The following is a 16255-nucleotide window of genomic DNA, read 5'->3' on the forward strand; positions in this document are numbered from 1 at the left end:
AGCTCCTGTCTAGTTTTCTGTCTATTCAGGACCCTATTTCCCCAATAATAGCAATGGAAGTCCTTTTTAAGATATGGAGTACTAATCGTTATCATCACGCTCCTCACTATCACCTCCGCTACTTCCATGTCACCCATTACCACACTCCACTAATTACCGAGCATGCACCACTGCAATGGATGCAGTGAATCTCCAATTCTGAGACAGAACCTCAGATCCTTCTAACAACTCAGCAAGGTAAGTGTTGGTCTTCCCATTTTATAGATAAAAAGACTGAGGCTTACAGAGAAAGCACGTTTAGCTTAGGGATTGAAAACCATACTCTGGACTTTGGAATCAGATACTCTGTGTTTGGATCACTGCCCCTTCACTTTCAGCTAGATGATTCTGAGTCTAACTTTCATTCTCTTCAATAATATGGCAACAATAATAGTATTTACTGTATTGCCAATTAATTCAGACAACCCATGTTAAATATACCAGTGCCTGGTACCTAGCATATTTTCTAGAAATGTTAGCTACTTATGATTATTATTGTCATCATTATTATTACTGGTGTTGTCAAAATTTGCATTGTTTTTAAGAGGTGAGTTTGAATTTAACAATGAGGATTCCGACGGTCAAGACTGTTTTACTATATCACACTGGGTTAGGCCCTTTTTATACATTATTTTGTTTACTCTGCCACTATACAGCATTAGAGAAAAAAATGAACTCCATTTTACAGATGAAGAAATTAAAGCTGGAGGGGTCAAGTCAAGTTACTTGCCTAAGACTAAAGAGCTAGTACATAGCAGGACTAGACCTTCTGACCTCGATCCCCTAGCTCCTTCTGGCACAACCTCCACTCTTGGCTGCAAGCAGTCAAGAAATGCAACTGAAGGGTGTTTGAAAGACCTTTTATTTGGGACAAAATTTTTTCAGCCCAAATTGATGCCTAACAGTCTTTCTGCTTTCTAAATATGTATTCTGCTAATCCACTCAGTAAACCTCAGGATCTTCTTTACTCCAAGAACTTGCAAAGCCAGACCCTCTTGTGAGAGAGGTCTACAGCAGCAATTAGTTACACACCAATACCTGACAAAGACTCCTGGCACCAGCTCCCAATTTCCTTCACCTTGGGAGGTTGCCAGCTCTGAGGGGCCAGCAACACATTCTGCAGCCCAGCTGGTTTCTTAGGAAAGAAGCATCCTTGGCCCTTTGGAGGAAACCATGCACTGATGGCTTTAAAGAGAAACTGTGTGCTATAATAGAAAAGCATTAACTAGGAGAGCCCTGAGTAGATCTGTATTCTAAGGCAGTCACATTCTATTTCATCTCCATCTGTGAAATGGATATGATGGTTTACAGCAGAGATTTCACTAAGGATCCTTGCATGGAGAAGAAGCTGAACGATGGTAATCTCTGTCTAGATTTCCTGCCTGCCTTTCATCATTAGCTTATTTAATCAGTAAATGTTTAACCTCTATATTAGATGTGAACCCAAGCTACCAAGTTGTACATCTATTATGTTGTTACACACACACACCACACACATACATGTATATAGATATAGATCTAGCATGTAATAGTTCTACCTCGCCATTCACATTGGCTACCATATGAACAGCACCTACTGGAGTTGTGCACTTGGTGGCCCCACTGCAGACTGCAGACTTCAGTGGTGATAGTGATGAAAAAATGTTCTCTGCTCTCACAGCACTTCTAGGCAAATGGGTAGCTTTAAAGATCTACAGAGATCATTCATTCAATTACTAGTTCAGTGCGGACTATGTCCAACATAGCGTTCTAGACATGTGGAAATGTACTGTAAATGGTAAAACATAATACGAGTATATTATTAACAGTTATTTTCCTCTTCTCTCTCCCTCTGAATCCTTTTTTCCCCTCTACCTCCAGTCTTACCTCTTCTAGCTCATCTACTTCACTAGATTCTCTCTTCTTTCTTTTACTCCCCCTTGGGTTTCCTAACATAGTGACCAGAGCAGAGAAGACACTGCGAATATCTGCTGAAGGAATGAATGCCTCCATGCTTTTGCACACATTTCCCTCTCTTCCCAGAATGCTCTTCCCCATGTTTATTTCTGGAAAATATTTGTTTTACGTGACTCGACTCGGCTGCAAGTCCCCGAGGAAACCTTCCATCCGGGTACAGTGAGAGGTGGCCACTCTCCTGTGCTCCTAGAGCTCCCGTCCCTCCTCTACCGCAGTGTTTATGACACTCTTATTGGTTTTTACATTTTTCCCCCTTCCTCCCTAGACTAGGAGCAACTTCAAGTGCAGCAACAGGGTTAAGAACGTGGGCTTTGGATTTTTAAGTTGAAATCCTACCTCTATGAATTCCGCCTCTGTCACCTTTACAAAGCGATTTCAGTTCTGTTTTCCCACTTCCTGGTGAGTGAAATGGGGATACAGCTTTTCACATCCCAGGACTGCCATAGACATTAACCTTGGCCCGTTGCCTGACACAAAGCAAACCCACAATAATGATATTTCCATGAAGATAGTTGTGATGTGGGTAAAGAGAGAGGAGAGAAAGGAGGAGGGGGAAGGGGCGAAGGAACAGAAAGAAGAGGGGGAAGAAGGAAAGAAGGAGAAATAGGAAGACAATGATAATCATGATGATCATGGTGATTTTTAGTGATGAAATGACTGTGGCAAAGTATATGTTCAGTAAATATGTTCAGAATCATTAACCTGATGGTCTCAGATGGAAAAGTTGTATCAGTTCTGTTAGGTGGTATTTTAGTTTCCAGTAATAGAAATGCTCCAATTTTGCCTCCTCCTTCTGCACTCACAGACATAAACTCATTCCATGAAGTTTTCTTAGAGTTTTCTCTCCAGTCTGAACCCTTTGGCTCTAGTCATTCTGTAAAGTTGCCCTATGAAGTTACCCTCTCCCCCACTCCCCTCTGTTTTCCACCCAGGCTGGCTAACAATGCCAGTTCAGAACAAGGGACATGGGACCCACTCTACAAACATTTAGTTCTGCTCTGTTTAGACTTAGACTCAATTCACACACCCAGTTTCCACTCCCTCCCAGAGGCTACCTTTTTCTCTCAGCAAATCTGAAAAATATCAAAGAGGACTTTAGCAAGACTCTTTTAAAAAAAGGCCCGAGGAAACTAAATGGAGATGGCCTTCAGTTGGTCACATGGGCACCGGGTCAGACTGTGTTACTTAGTTGAGAGATGCCAGTTTGATGTAAACAGCCAGAATAATTAAAGGGCAAAATGTACCAGGCACTGCTGCCTGGAACGCACAGCTTAATGGAACATTAACAGAGATTTTTCTTTGGATTGATTTACAAGAAGAAATAATAAGATTTTAATGTCAGGTGATGCTTTATTTTTTCCATTTTTTGGAAGGGAGTCCTATTTGGATCTTTCCACAATCCTTAATATTCTATATGTTTCTCTGTCACTGTATTTACCATGTTTTATTATAAGTATCTATTTACTGTTCTGTTTCTCAGTAGATGGTGAACTCTTTCGATAGATATCATCATCATCAACAGCAGCAACAGCTAACACTCACTGAGCACATGTATGTACTGGGCATCATTCTAAGTGTTCTCTATGTATTAACTCACAGCAGCTCTAGGGGAGGAACCATGTCATCAGGCAGGTAGCCACTCCCATGGAGAATCTGAGAGCTCAAATAACTTGCCAAAATTGACACAGCCAAAAAGCGGTAGCATTGGGACTCAAACCCAGAAGCTGAAGGTTTAAAGCACACATTCTATAAGAGTTCCTCTCTTTCAGAAACTCTAGAATCATGATATTGTAATCAAGTAGTTTAGCCTCAAAATGCATTTTAAAACTTTTTTTTCCCCTTTCTTTCCTTCCCTTCTCACCTGACACTCCCTTGCACTAGCTGCCAGCTTATCTAATTATGTGCTTGCTTAGAAATTCCAGGGGCTAATCTTGAAACAAACCACACATGGCAACCCAGCTGTGAAATTCCAGAGATTACCTCCAGGCCTTTGTTGAGATGATGCCAGCCCTCCCTCCAGGTGGACCATGGCTCAAGACAGCCACCAGAACAAGACAGAAGAGCCTTGCACCAGCACCACCCTCTCATGCCTCCCATTCCAAGTTCCTCTTTTTAAACTTCTTTCCTAGCCTAAAGTTTCCAATGGTCTGTTTGTTCGTTTTTTAGACAGAAACTGAGACCCATCAAGGCAAAATAATTTGCCTAAGGGCAGCACACAGGCATGCGTGCAAGGACCAAAGTCACACAGAGGTCTTGAGACTCCTAATCCAGTGCTCTTTCTTCCATACCACAACTTGGAGAAAAGATTCTTGTAATGGACCAAACAAACAAACAAACAAACAAACAAAAAAGCACTGTTGTTAAAACCGACAACACCAAAAAGAACCCAGCAGCAACATGTACTTCTGGATGATTTTTTTAAAGGGTGTGGAAGGTGGCTCTTCCCTGCTGATCTTTTAAAAATTTAAGTGATAATGCTGCTTGGTTTTTCTGTATCGACTTTCCAGTTGTTAAAAACCTTTCCGAACCAGTTTTTTTCTTTTTCTTTTTCTTTTTCTTGACTAAGATCACACTCTTGTCTTTGAGGTAAGCCATTGGCTAGTTCATCAAAAGTGGATGACAGAGGGCTCGGGAAGTGGTTTGTATTCAAATTTCAGCTCTGCTACAAATTTTCAATTGGAGAACTTTGATTATATCAACAACTATGAATATTGGTCTAGGATTTTATTCTTTTCATAGTACTTTCAAATACATTATTCTATATATATTTTTTAAAAGCAAAATTATCAAATCCTTATTATTAGACACACTTAGAGACAGGACATCTGAAACTCAGAAGATAAGTGATTTGCTCAAGGTCATTCCAAGTAGACTCAAATTCAGGTTTCTCGTTTAAAGATTTTTTTTTTTTTAAAAAAACTTCTGTCCTATATGCCATTCACCATCAGCATGGTAAAAAAGAACCAAACTGGTGGTTAGGAATGGGGACTCTGGAAGTAGGCACATTTGAATTTGAATACTGATTCTACTCTCTCTGTAAAATGGGGAGGATGATTAGCAGTAATAATACTCTTCATAGTGAAGGGTAATAAGTAAAACCTCCACTTCTTTCCAGTATTATGATACAAAATTACTTATTATTTCCGAAGCACATTATTTGTAACGTCTCTGTATTTAATATGTCCTAACAAAATGTTCTATTATTTTGATTAATCTTTAAAACTTTACCCAGGGGTTTGCTATTTTGGGTTTTAGAGATGCGAAAAGCTAAAACCCAGAAGTCAGTGATCAGGGAAAAATACTGGCCATGGTTGCAGGATCATTTCTGTCCATTTTCCATGCCGAGAGGTAATAAATACTTCTCAGATTTCTTCTCTGAAGAGCTAAGCACAGCTGTCATTTTGGGAAAGGTCAAAATAGCAACATGATATAAAACACCTCCCAGGCCAATGGGGGAAGAGTAGTGCACACAGTTATTTACATAAATTCCCTTACTTTATTTGCTGATACAGTTCATGTATTAGTTGCTAGGGCTGTCACGGCAAGTCCCACAGACTATGTGGCTTAAACAAGAGAAATGTATTGCCTTACAGTTCTCGAGGCAAAAGTCCAAGATCAAGATTCCAGCAGTGTCGATTCTTTCCTGAGGGTTGTGGGGAAAGGATCTGATCCAGACCTCTGTCCTCGGCTTGTAGATGGCTGTGTTCATGTTCACATGGTGTCTTCCCTGTATTTTCACATTGTCTCACCGCTGTGCATCTCTCCAGCTTCAAATTCCCCCATTTTATAAGGACACCAGTCATACTGGATGAGAGCTTACTCATGACCGCACTATAACTTGATGTATTTGTCTGTTCTTACAGTGCTAATAAAGACATACTTGAGACTGGGTAATTTATACAGAAAAGGAGGTTTGATGGACTATCAGTTCCACATGGCTGGGCAGGCCTCATGATCATGGTAGAAGGCAAAGGAGGAGGAGCAAAGCATGTTTTACATGGCAGCAGCAAGAGAGTGTGTGCAGGGGAACTGCCTTTTATAAAACCATCAGATCTCATGAGACTTATTCACTATCATGAGAACAGCACCAGGAAAAATCCACCCCCATGATTCAATTACCTCCTGTCGGGTCCCTCCCAGGACACATGGGAATTATGGGAACTACAATTCAAGATGATATTTGGGTGGGGACCCAGCCAAAACCCATCACTTGATCACCTCTATAAAGACTCTGTCTTCAAACAAGGTCACATTCTGAGGCGCTGGGGTTAGGACTTCAACATGAGTTTGGGAGGGATGGGGTACACAATCTGACCCATAAGAGTCCTCCTGTTATTACTATAAGTTTTGTTTATAGAATTAACTGCCTTTGCGTTCATTGAGCTGTTCTAAGTTCTTTAAATGAATTAATTTATTCAAACCTTGGTTGAATGTAAAGATGTAGGTACCATTTTTCCTTTATAAATGAGATAATTGGGACACAGAGAAATTAAGTAACTTGCTCAACACTGAACAGCTAGTAGACAGTAGAGCCAGTTATTTAAACCAGTCACACTGGCTCAGAGTCTGTGCTTTTAAGCACCAGGCTTTGCTGCCTCTGTTAGCAAGACAAAATCCTTGCTCCCTGGGATCTCATAGTGTAGACCTGGGTCTGATCAAAGGGCCTGGGGTCTTGCAAGACCAGGAAAGACCAATTGTGGCCAGGGGGTAGGGGAGGCTTCTCACAAAGGTGATGTCAGAGCTGAGTCACAAATGAGGTGATGTCCAGCATTCTGGAGAGGAGAATGAGCATGCCGATGCAGCAGGCTATGAAACTGGGGCATGAGGGATGTGGTGTCGGTAAGGAGGCTAGAGTCGGAGGACACAGGGCAGGCACAGAGCTTGGATTCTACTCCATGGACAGTGGGGAACAACTGGAGGGAATCTGGCAGCAGACTGACATGATCAGATTTCCCTTTTAGGACCATTTCTACCCAGGGGAAATGTGGGTGTGCAGTTCAGAGAAGGGAAGATTTGACTCAATGGGAAAGTAATGACAGGCTAAATGCTAAGGTCAGCACTGCTGCATAAGACTGGCGGGCAAGGACATCAACCCTCCAGTAGTACAGGTCACTTCATGTGTCACTGTCAAGGACTAAACATCACAATTCAAGAGGACTCTGCAGTGCGGCGTCTCAGGAAAGATGGACAGGATACGCCCAGTCTTTTGGACTTGTGACTAATTGTGTGATTTTCTTTTTTCTCCTTCTCAGAAATTCTCCTAGAACTCACCAAAATCCTCACCCTAAATGATCTGAGCTTAACCCAGACTCAGTCTACTCTCCCAAGAAAAAGCTCATTAACAGCAGAACATCCTTATGGTACAGATCCTCTCAGCAGGTCCCCTTGTGTAGATGTTACCCTGTCTTGTGACTTATTCCTCAAAAATTGAACTATTCATGAAAAACCCTCTAAAATTGCTCTTGAAGCCTAAGTGGGGTTTCACAGACATTTAGACCTGGGTTCTGTCAAATATAAGCCATGCATGATCTTGGGAACATACTGCCATCCCAGAATGTCAGAGCATGACAAGACCTCAGTCCTATTTAGTTGGACCTCCCATTTTACAGGTGAAGCCCCTCAGAGGCTCTTTTGGCTTACAGGATAAAGTATATATGGCTTTGAAGGCTGTTCAATATCCAGCTCCTATTTACTTCTTGGGATTCCACTCTGGATACTCTGTTTTAAACTTTCTGCTCTAGTAGCACCTTGCTGCCGAGTATCCCTGGTTATCACTCTGCCATATTACCCACCTCTGCTGTTCCACCTCTGCTGCCCCCTCTGCCTTCTCCCCTTCCGTCCCTTGAGTGTTCCCTGATGAAAGGCCACTTCCTCTTCCTCTGACATTTAGCTAAGACACCAGCTTCTCTAAGGAACCCAGGATGAACCCCATCTCTGGTCAAGCATCAATTCCCAGTGCTTCCATCAAAGATTGTGCCTTTCTCCATCAATATACTTTTCATGAAATATGAGAATTGCCTGTTTCCTTGACACTCTTACCTGCAAAGCTGAACAACTAGATGGGATCTAAGATAGGGCCCTTCTCAGAAATTCCAAGATAGGCCTGAGTGTAGGGTCTACTGAGGAGATCTGACTTAGAGTTTACCCTTAAATTGAACAAGAACATTCATGGAGCAGCCACTGTAAATGAGGCACACGGGATAAGTCGTTATGAAGTGTGTTGGCACTCTCTGCCTCTGGGACTCAAATTTCCCTGTAAAATGGGAGTTTGTAGTCGGGTTGGCATTTGAGAACTTTCTCACCTCCTATATTTTATAATTCCATGGCTTGTGCAAAGCACTTATAAGAGGCAAAAGTAAACTTAAGTACACTTCAACTGTAACTCCAACACTCATTCATCAAAAATTCAAGCATCATTTTGTAAGCTCCCTGACTGGCCAGCTCTCCTAGCTCAAAAATGCTACAATTGTCTCTTGTAAGGACTGTGTAACTAAGTGAAAATCTACTTGACTAAGGGCATGCACTGGACTATACCTCTAATTTAGAAAAAGAAAAACTCATTAACCTGTTTGGGTGTCTAAACTATAGAATAAAGGAAAATTTTATAGGGTTCCCTTGAGCCTTATGTCTATGGGGAGAGAAAGACTTTTTAGGTAACTACGCAGAATGAAGGATATATCTAATTGTCCTGATATCTTCTAATGAAAACAAACCACCCCAAAACTGAGTGGCCTAAAACAAAAACAATTTTATGGGATAGGAATTTAGACAAGGCTCAGCTGAGCTCTTCTGTTGCACAGGGCATTGCTAAAAGTCATTTGGCTGCTTCTCACCAGTGGCTGGTGTGGTCTGGATCTTGCAGGAATAGCTAGAAGGCTAGGTTAAGCTGGAACTGTCAGCCAGAGTGTGTGCGAGACGTGTCTGCAGCAAGGAAGTATTGGGGTAGAGACCAGTCACATGGGGCTCAGTGCTGCCACAGTAAGAAAGTATCGGGGTAGAGACCACTCACGTGGGGCTCAGTGCTGCAACAGTAAGAAAGTATCAGGGTACAGACCACTCACGTGGGGCTCAGTGCTGCCACGGTAAGAAAGTATCGGGGTAGAGACCACTCACGTGGGGCTCAGTGCTGCCACGGTAAGAAAGTATCGGGGTACAGACCACTCACGTGGGGCTCAGTGCTGCCACGGTAAGAAAGTATCGGGGTACAGACCACTCACGTGGGGCTCAGTGCTGCCATGGTAAGAAAGTATCGGGGTAGAGACCACTCACGTGGGGCTCAGTGCTGCCACGGCAAGAAAGTATCGGGGTAGAGACCACTCACGTGGGGCTCAGTGCTGCCACGGCAAGAAATTATCGGGGTAGAGACCACACACGTGGGGCTCAGTGCTGCCACGGTAAGAAAGTATCGGGGTAGAGACCACTCACGTGGGGCTCAGTGCTGCCACGGTAAGAAAGTATCGGGGTAGAGACCACTCACGTGGGGCTCAGTGCTGCCACGGTAAGAAAGTATCGGGGTAGAGACCACTCACGTGGGGCTCAGTGCTGCCACGGTAAGAAAGTATCGGGGTAGAGACCACTCACGTGGGGCTCAGTGCTGCCACGGTAAGAAAGTATCGGGGTAGAGACCACTCACGTGGGGCTCAGTGCTGCCACGGTAAGAAAGTATCGGGGTAGAGACCACTCACGTGGGGCTCAGTGCTGCCACGGTAAGAAAGTATCGGGGTAGAGACCACTCACGTGGGGCTCAGTGCTGCCACGGCAAGAAAGTATCGGGGTAGAGACCACTCACGTGGGGCTCAGTGCTGCCACGGCAAGAAAGTATCGGGGTAGAGACCACTCACGTGGGGCTCAGTGCTGCCACGGCAAGAAAGTATCGGGGTAGAGACCACTCACGTGGGGCTCAGTGCTGCCACGGCAAGAAAGTATCGGGGTAGAGACCACTCACGTGGGGCTCAGTGCTGCCACGGCAAGAAAGTATCGGGGTAGAGACCACTCACGTGGGGCTCAGTGCTGCCACGGCAAGAAAGTATCGGGGTAGAGACCACTCACGTGGGGCTCAGTGCTGCCACGGCAAGAAAGTATCGGGGTAGAGACCACTCACGTGGGGCTCAGTGCTGCCACGGCAAGAAAGTATCGGGGTAGAGACCACTCACGTGGGGCTCAGTGCTGCCACGGCAAGAAAGTATCGGGGTAGAGACCACTCACGTGGGGCTCAGTGCTGCCACGGCAAGAAAGTATCGGGGTAGAGACCACTCACGTGGGGCTCAGTGCTGCCACGGTAAGAAAGTATCGGGGTAGAGACCACTCACGTGGGGCTCAGTGCTGCCACGGTAAGAAAGTATCGGGGTAGAGACCACTCACGTGGGGCTCAGTGCTGCCACGGTAAGAAAGTATCGGGGTAGAGACCACTCACGTGGGGCTCAGTGCTGCCACGGTAAGAAAGTATCGGGGTAGAGACCACTCACGTGGGGCTCAGTGCTGCCACGGTAAGAAAGTATCGGGGTAGAGACCACTCACGTGGGGCTCAGTGCTGCCACGGTAAGAAAGTATCGGGGTAGAGACCACTCACGTGGGGCTCAGTGCTGCCACGGTAAGAAAGTATCGGGGTAGAGACCACTCACGTGGGGCTCAGTGCTGCCACGGTAAGAAAGTATCGGGGTAGAGACCACTCACGTGGGGCTCAGTGCTGCCACGGTAAGAAAGTATCGGGGTAGAGACCACTCACGTGGGGCTCAGTGCTGCCACGGTAAGAAAGTATCGGGGTAGAGACCACTCACGTGGGGCTCAGTGCTGCAACAGTAAATGTTCCCATACATGAGGCAGATGGAGCATGATCTCTTATGACACAGTCTCTGAAAGTAGAGTGTCACATGTGCCACACTGTATTGGTCAAAGTAGTCATGGTTTTGACCAAGGGATGGAAACATGGGCACCACGTCTTTTTGGGAAGATGTCAGAGAATGTGAGGCCAAGTTTTAAAATCCCCCATGTAACATACACTAAACCTCAACTACACACCCAATGCTATTCTAAATAATGTAGATATGTTATCAAGATGATATTTCCTGCCTGGGCCACTTCCTTGAACTCTAAACCTGCCTACACAGCCCCCTAAACATACTGCATCTAAAACCATCTCCTAATCTCCTTTCAAACCTGCTCTGTGTTAAGTCATCTCAGTAAACCTTGATTCCACTCCTCCAGATGTTCTAAGTTTACAATTTGGAGTCATCAACAATTTTCTTTTGTTTTGTTTTTTGTTTTTTTTTTTGACGAATCCATCAGTAAATCCTGCTGATTCTACCTTTAATCTATTTCCAGAGTTGGACCATTTCTAGCCAGTTCATTGCTAAGACAGTTCTGGCCACCATCCTCTCTTGCTTGAATTACTGCAATGGTGTCCTACCTGGTCAGCCAGCGTCTGCTTTTTCTGTCCCTAGTATCTATTTTCAAAACAATAGTTAGACAAAACGTAAATTGGATTGCGTCACTGCCCTCTCCACGATGCCCAGGTGGCTCTCCATCTTGCTCAGAGGAAATGCTCAAGTGTCAATAATGGCCTCCAGGGCCCTGTATCATCTGACCCCACTCTCTCCTTCACTTTCTCCAGTGCCAGCCATTCCTTGAACACATCAGTGAGCTTCTGCCTCAGGGCCTTTACATCTGCTATTACTTCTCTGTAGAACGTTCTTCCCTAAGGTATCCCTACAGCCCACTAATTTCCGTAACTTTTTCAAGCTTCTGCTCAAACGCTGCCTTCCATTGACACCTTTCATGAAATGATCTCATTGAAAGTAGCAGCCCCTCTTCCTACCTGATTATCCTTAGACCCTTCCCTGCTTTGTGTATGTACATTGCACTTCCTGCCATTTGATCCGTATGTTTATTTGCTTGTCTTCTCTCACTAGAATGAGTTTTAGGAAGGCAGGTATTTTCGACTGCTTCACTGCTGCATCTGCAGCACCTAACGCAGGACCTGACCACACAAACATGTGCTCAATAAATATATATTGGATAAATGATTATTTTGTTAATTAAAAATAAGACAAAACAAAATTCTTCCTTCAAGATGAGAAACCACTCATTTCTCTTTTGATTTTTTTCTCTCTGAGCAGTGAACGTTATATAGTCGTATTAGCTTATCCCATAAAAATGTGATTAGCTAACAAACAGGCTGTTTTGTACATTTTTATCTAATCTGCCTAATGCTTTTCCTGCTGTCCTATTGTAATCCTTGCTAGCGATGCTTGGCTTATACTTGGCACTCAACAGTTGTTACTGACACACATAAGCTCATGTCCCAGCTCTGCTGCCAGCTGTGTGATACTGAGCAAGTGATAACATTGTCGGTTACCTCATCTGTAATAAATGGGGCAATGGCATAGACCTCACTGTCTTGTCATCATATAACCTGAAATAATGGATGCCAGTGCAGATCCTGGCCCATCAGAGATGGCAAAAATGTTAGTCAGTTTCCTTTTTTTTACAAGGACGCTACATCTATTTAGCCTGCACTTTTCCGCCAAAGAGGAGTTTCTCAAAAGTTGTTAAGTAGAGGCGGGTGTGATGGGGAGAACTCAGAGGAGGGAAATGAAGTCGTACCAACATGCCGCTGCTCACCCCTTTCCAAAACTCAGCTATTTGGACTGATCTGCTACAGAGAGAAAGATGCCCTGTGCCCTGAGACAAAGGAGAGCTTTTCCTGACCAGCAAAAGCTGAAACAGATCCTCTGTACTATTTAAAATCAAACGTGGGTGAGAAGCCACATGATTCACGGGAGAAAATGGCTTGACTCCAAATGGATTAATATGGAATTATAGAAGCAACACACATATAAGCACATCAAAAGAAACTGACTTACTGAAGACGAGAATAGAGGACAGTGGAGAACTGGACAAGGAAAAAGGAAGATGTGGTCAGTCAGGCACGACGTCTCCAACTATGCCAACAGCACTCCGCCATCCGAGGGGCAGGGAATGCTGGCATGGGGCAGGGGATTTCCCCATAGGTCATCTCTATTTATACAAGCACCTCTGATAGTCTCACAAACTTGTTACTGCACTAGTAATTCCCTTTCATGAGTGAGGGACCGGGGCCTCAGGATAACCAACACACTTGCCCCAGACTACACAGTTAGTAAGGAGCAGAGTCCAGTCTAGAGCCACAAGCCACAAAAAGGCACTGCACAGCCAGCTTCCCAGCACCAAGCATTGCTTTCTGACCAGAAGGCTTGCTAATCACTGGAGAGGCCAGATATAGTCCACAAGGGCAAGTAAACAGAAGCCAGCAAGCGCTTCCACAGTAGATCTGGGAATAGGTCAGGAGTCCCGCTGGCCGGGTAGAGCTAGGCCACATGCTGTCATTCCTCAGTACCTCCTGTCTCCTCACACTCCAGGTGACACAGGACATGGCACACCCCTCTTCCCTCCCACCAGCGCTGAGCAAAGTCAGTGTGAGCAGGACTGCACTGACACCTGACATGTTTATTCCTGCCCAGGAGGCAGGACGCACAGGCAGTTTTTCCCAGGGCTCTCAAATGGGAGAAACTTGACCTGCAAGAAAAGACACATAGAAAGCCAGCAACAAAACCAAGACAGCCTTACCTCTTCCATTGCTTTCCTCCAAGGCAGAGTTGGAGAGAGGAGCCCAGCCTCCCAGAGCTGGGTCCCCAGGACAACAGTCTGCTTTCCTGTGCCTCTGCCAGCCAAGTAGCAATCATTTCCTACAGGACACACCTGAGCCCAGGCTCCCCACCTGCACCATCTAGGCGGAAGCTCCTCCCTTGCCTGGGGCTGGGCCAGGGCCAGCCTCCATCCTCCCAGCTTGTCTTAGGCCAGCCTGCAGGGGGCTGGGGAGAGTCCTCAGTCTGTAGTCCTGCCAAGCCCACCTCTTCACAGCAAGCGGCTTTTCCCCTCAGGCTGGTCTGACAGTCACGCACTCTTCAGCACATTTCCCTTTGTGCCTGGGAGGAGGGAGCTGCAGGAATAGGGATGGCAGGCTTCTGTTAGTACAGACTGAGCGGACTGGACAGTGTAATCTCTGTTAGTAACAGCCTTAGCCAGCTCCGCCCCTGCAGACGGCTGCTTAATTTCACAAACCCTTTCTCATGTTCAGGGAAACCAAAGCCCAATGGGAGCGCCTGCCTAAGCCCACAGGGGCATTTAGTGGAGGCCAGAAAGGGAGCTAATATAAAGGAGCACCTGTTTTTGGCCTGATATTTATCCATTTTAAAAGGTGAAGAATGGCTGGGCGTGGTGGCTTACACTTGCAAACCCAGCACTTTGGGAGGCTGAAGCAGGTGGATTACTTGAGGTCAGGAGTTTGAGATCAGCCTGGCCAACATGGTGAAACCCCATCCCTACCAAATATATAAAATATTAGCCAGGTGTGGTGGCATGTGCCTGAAATCCCAGCTACCTGTGAGGCTGAGGCAGAAGAATTGCTTGAACCCGGGAGGCGGAGGTTACAGTGAGTCAAGATGATCATGCCACTGCATTCCAGCCTGGGTGACAGAGTGAGACTCCATCTCAAAAAAAAAAATAAAGTGAGGAAACGGAGGCTCAGTGAGATGGTAACACCTGCCCATGGTCACAGGTAGAAAGTAGAAGAACTAGGATTGGAACCCAGATCTGGCTGATGCTAAAGTATTTTATTTTGCTGGGGTTAGTTTTGTTTGTTTTTGTGACAGAGCTGGAGATGGAAACCCAAGCCTCAGTTCCCAGTTTTGGGGTTTGCAGCTTTCCTGGGGTTGGGGATGGGCTGAGTGGGTGACCTGTGCCCTGCTTTATGTGTAACCGGTGTGACTTTCTTGCTTTGTCAAGTCTTTAAAAATCTTCTCCTGTCCCGACCAGGTAGAAGAGGTGGAGGGCAGGTGAGGAGACCCCACCTGAGGCCCATCTCCTCTAACAGGTGATTCCTAAACCTGGCTGATCATCAAAAATACAGGATTCAAGGCTCAAACAAGACACTACATCAGTGCTTCTGGCCCGGGGACTGGTAGCTTGGATTTTATAAAAGCCTTTTTTAGGTCACAGACCTAAAGGAATGAAAGGCAGTAAAAGGATGTGACTTTTACATCCTTCCTCAACACACATACACATAGGCTAAAATAAAAACTTCTCAAACCAGTACTCACTATGTGTAATTGTGCAGATATTTTCCATTCTGCTCTGAGCCATGATACACCATTGAACTAAATAAATGGTGGCACTCTCTTGACTTCATGACTCTCAGTTTGGCCAACACTGCTGTGCAGACTGCTCCCACCCGGTTAAGGGGCCCCTTCCTGAAGCTAAAGGGGACTCCGGCCAAAGGTCATCTGTAACATTTCCTCAGCACTCTGGTTCAAGCTCCCAGGTGTATATGTTTGTAAATAAAACAGTGGAGAAAGCTCTCCGGAGAACTTGGAGCCCTCCCCACAGTCCCAGCTGATGATTGGGCTGTCAAATTCCCTTTGCTCCTAGTGCAAGAGCTCCCCCTAGTGGCTTCAAGCCAGCCTACACTGGCAGAGGGGGTGGAGTCAGGCAGCAGGACTCCCCATTCCCGGAAGGGCTGGGAGGTCTGTGCATTTTGCTTTGGTTCAGGGCCAGTTACAGTGCCAGTTCCTAGGCACTAATCATTGGTAGCCGTTAGACGTGGGCACTGTTTTGCCAGTAGGCTTATGAGCTATGACTCTTGGAATGGCAGAGGACCCCTTGCTGTCTTATGATCCTCTAGGTGCTAAACTCAGTTTCCCCACTAGCTGTTGGTCCTGGGAAAGTCCACTCTCAGTTGTATGCTCCTCATCTTCAAAAGTAAGTAAGAGCCTTGCAGCGTTGGCTAAAGGACTCACGGCCGCGGGAAAATCTCCTGATAGGGTGCTTAGCAATGAGTAAACACGGGTAATGCCAGTTCCTCTCTTTCTTTCCCCTCTCCTCCTCAATTGTTGGTGGCTGTGTCATTATCAAAGTGCACATGTAGCACTTGGATGTACAGTGAGGCAGCATTGTTTTATTTCCCTGTAATCATCCCTGTTTTCTCATGGGCCCCCATTCCATGAATGGCAGATCCTTGGTTAAGTTGCTGTAAGGAGAACGCATACATGCCCACGTCGGAGGGTGCAGGCGGGAGAGGTACAAAGTGCAGACATTGCGGGGAGAATTTTGGATGGGAAATTTGAGGGTTGACCTAAGTTGCAATAGATATGACTATACCTTATGAATAAGTATTTCATATTCAGTAAAAAATGTATGAAATCCTACTACATGCAAGGTGCTTTGG

At 45.4% G+C, this 16255-nt stretch overlaps 1 protein-coding gene and 1 long non-coding RNA gene across 6 annotated transcripts in view; one reads left to right on the forward strand and one right to left on the reverse strand.

The window, feature by feature from the left end:
• Positions 1-14012, reverse strand: part of FYB2 (FYN binding protein 2) — a 111341-nt gene extending 97329 nt beyond the window's left edge. For 4 of the 5 annotated variants that reach the window (XR_013520111.1, XR_013520110.1, XM_035251622.3 and 1 more), the window contains exon 1: positions 13600-14012. Coding sequence is in view for 2 of the 5 variants with exons in the window: in XM_035251622.3 (XP_035107513.1) it covers positions 13600-13608 (9 nt within the window). In the remaining 3 variants the exon portion in view is untranslated. Of the gene's footprint in view, positions 1-12857; positions 12988-13599 lie in introns of those variants that run through there. The other variant, XM_078331962.1, reaches the window with a different exon arrangement.
• LOC144577158 (uncharacterized) lies at positions 6765-7980 on the forward strand. The gene is made up of 3 exons (XR_013520494.1): positions 6765-6834; positions 7248-7355; positions 7886-7980. It is a non-coding gene; the product is annotated as an uncharacterized LOC144577158 (long non-coding RNA).
• Positions 14013-16255: the final 2243 nt, after the last annotated feature.

Source organism: Callithrix jacchus, chromosome 7 (assembly GCF_049354715.1).
Source record: "Callithrix jacchus isolate 240 chromosome 7, calJac240_pri, whole genome shotgun sequence".
NCBI lineage: Eukaryota > Metazoa > Chordata > Mammalia > Primates > Cebidae > Callithrix > Callithrix jacchus.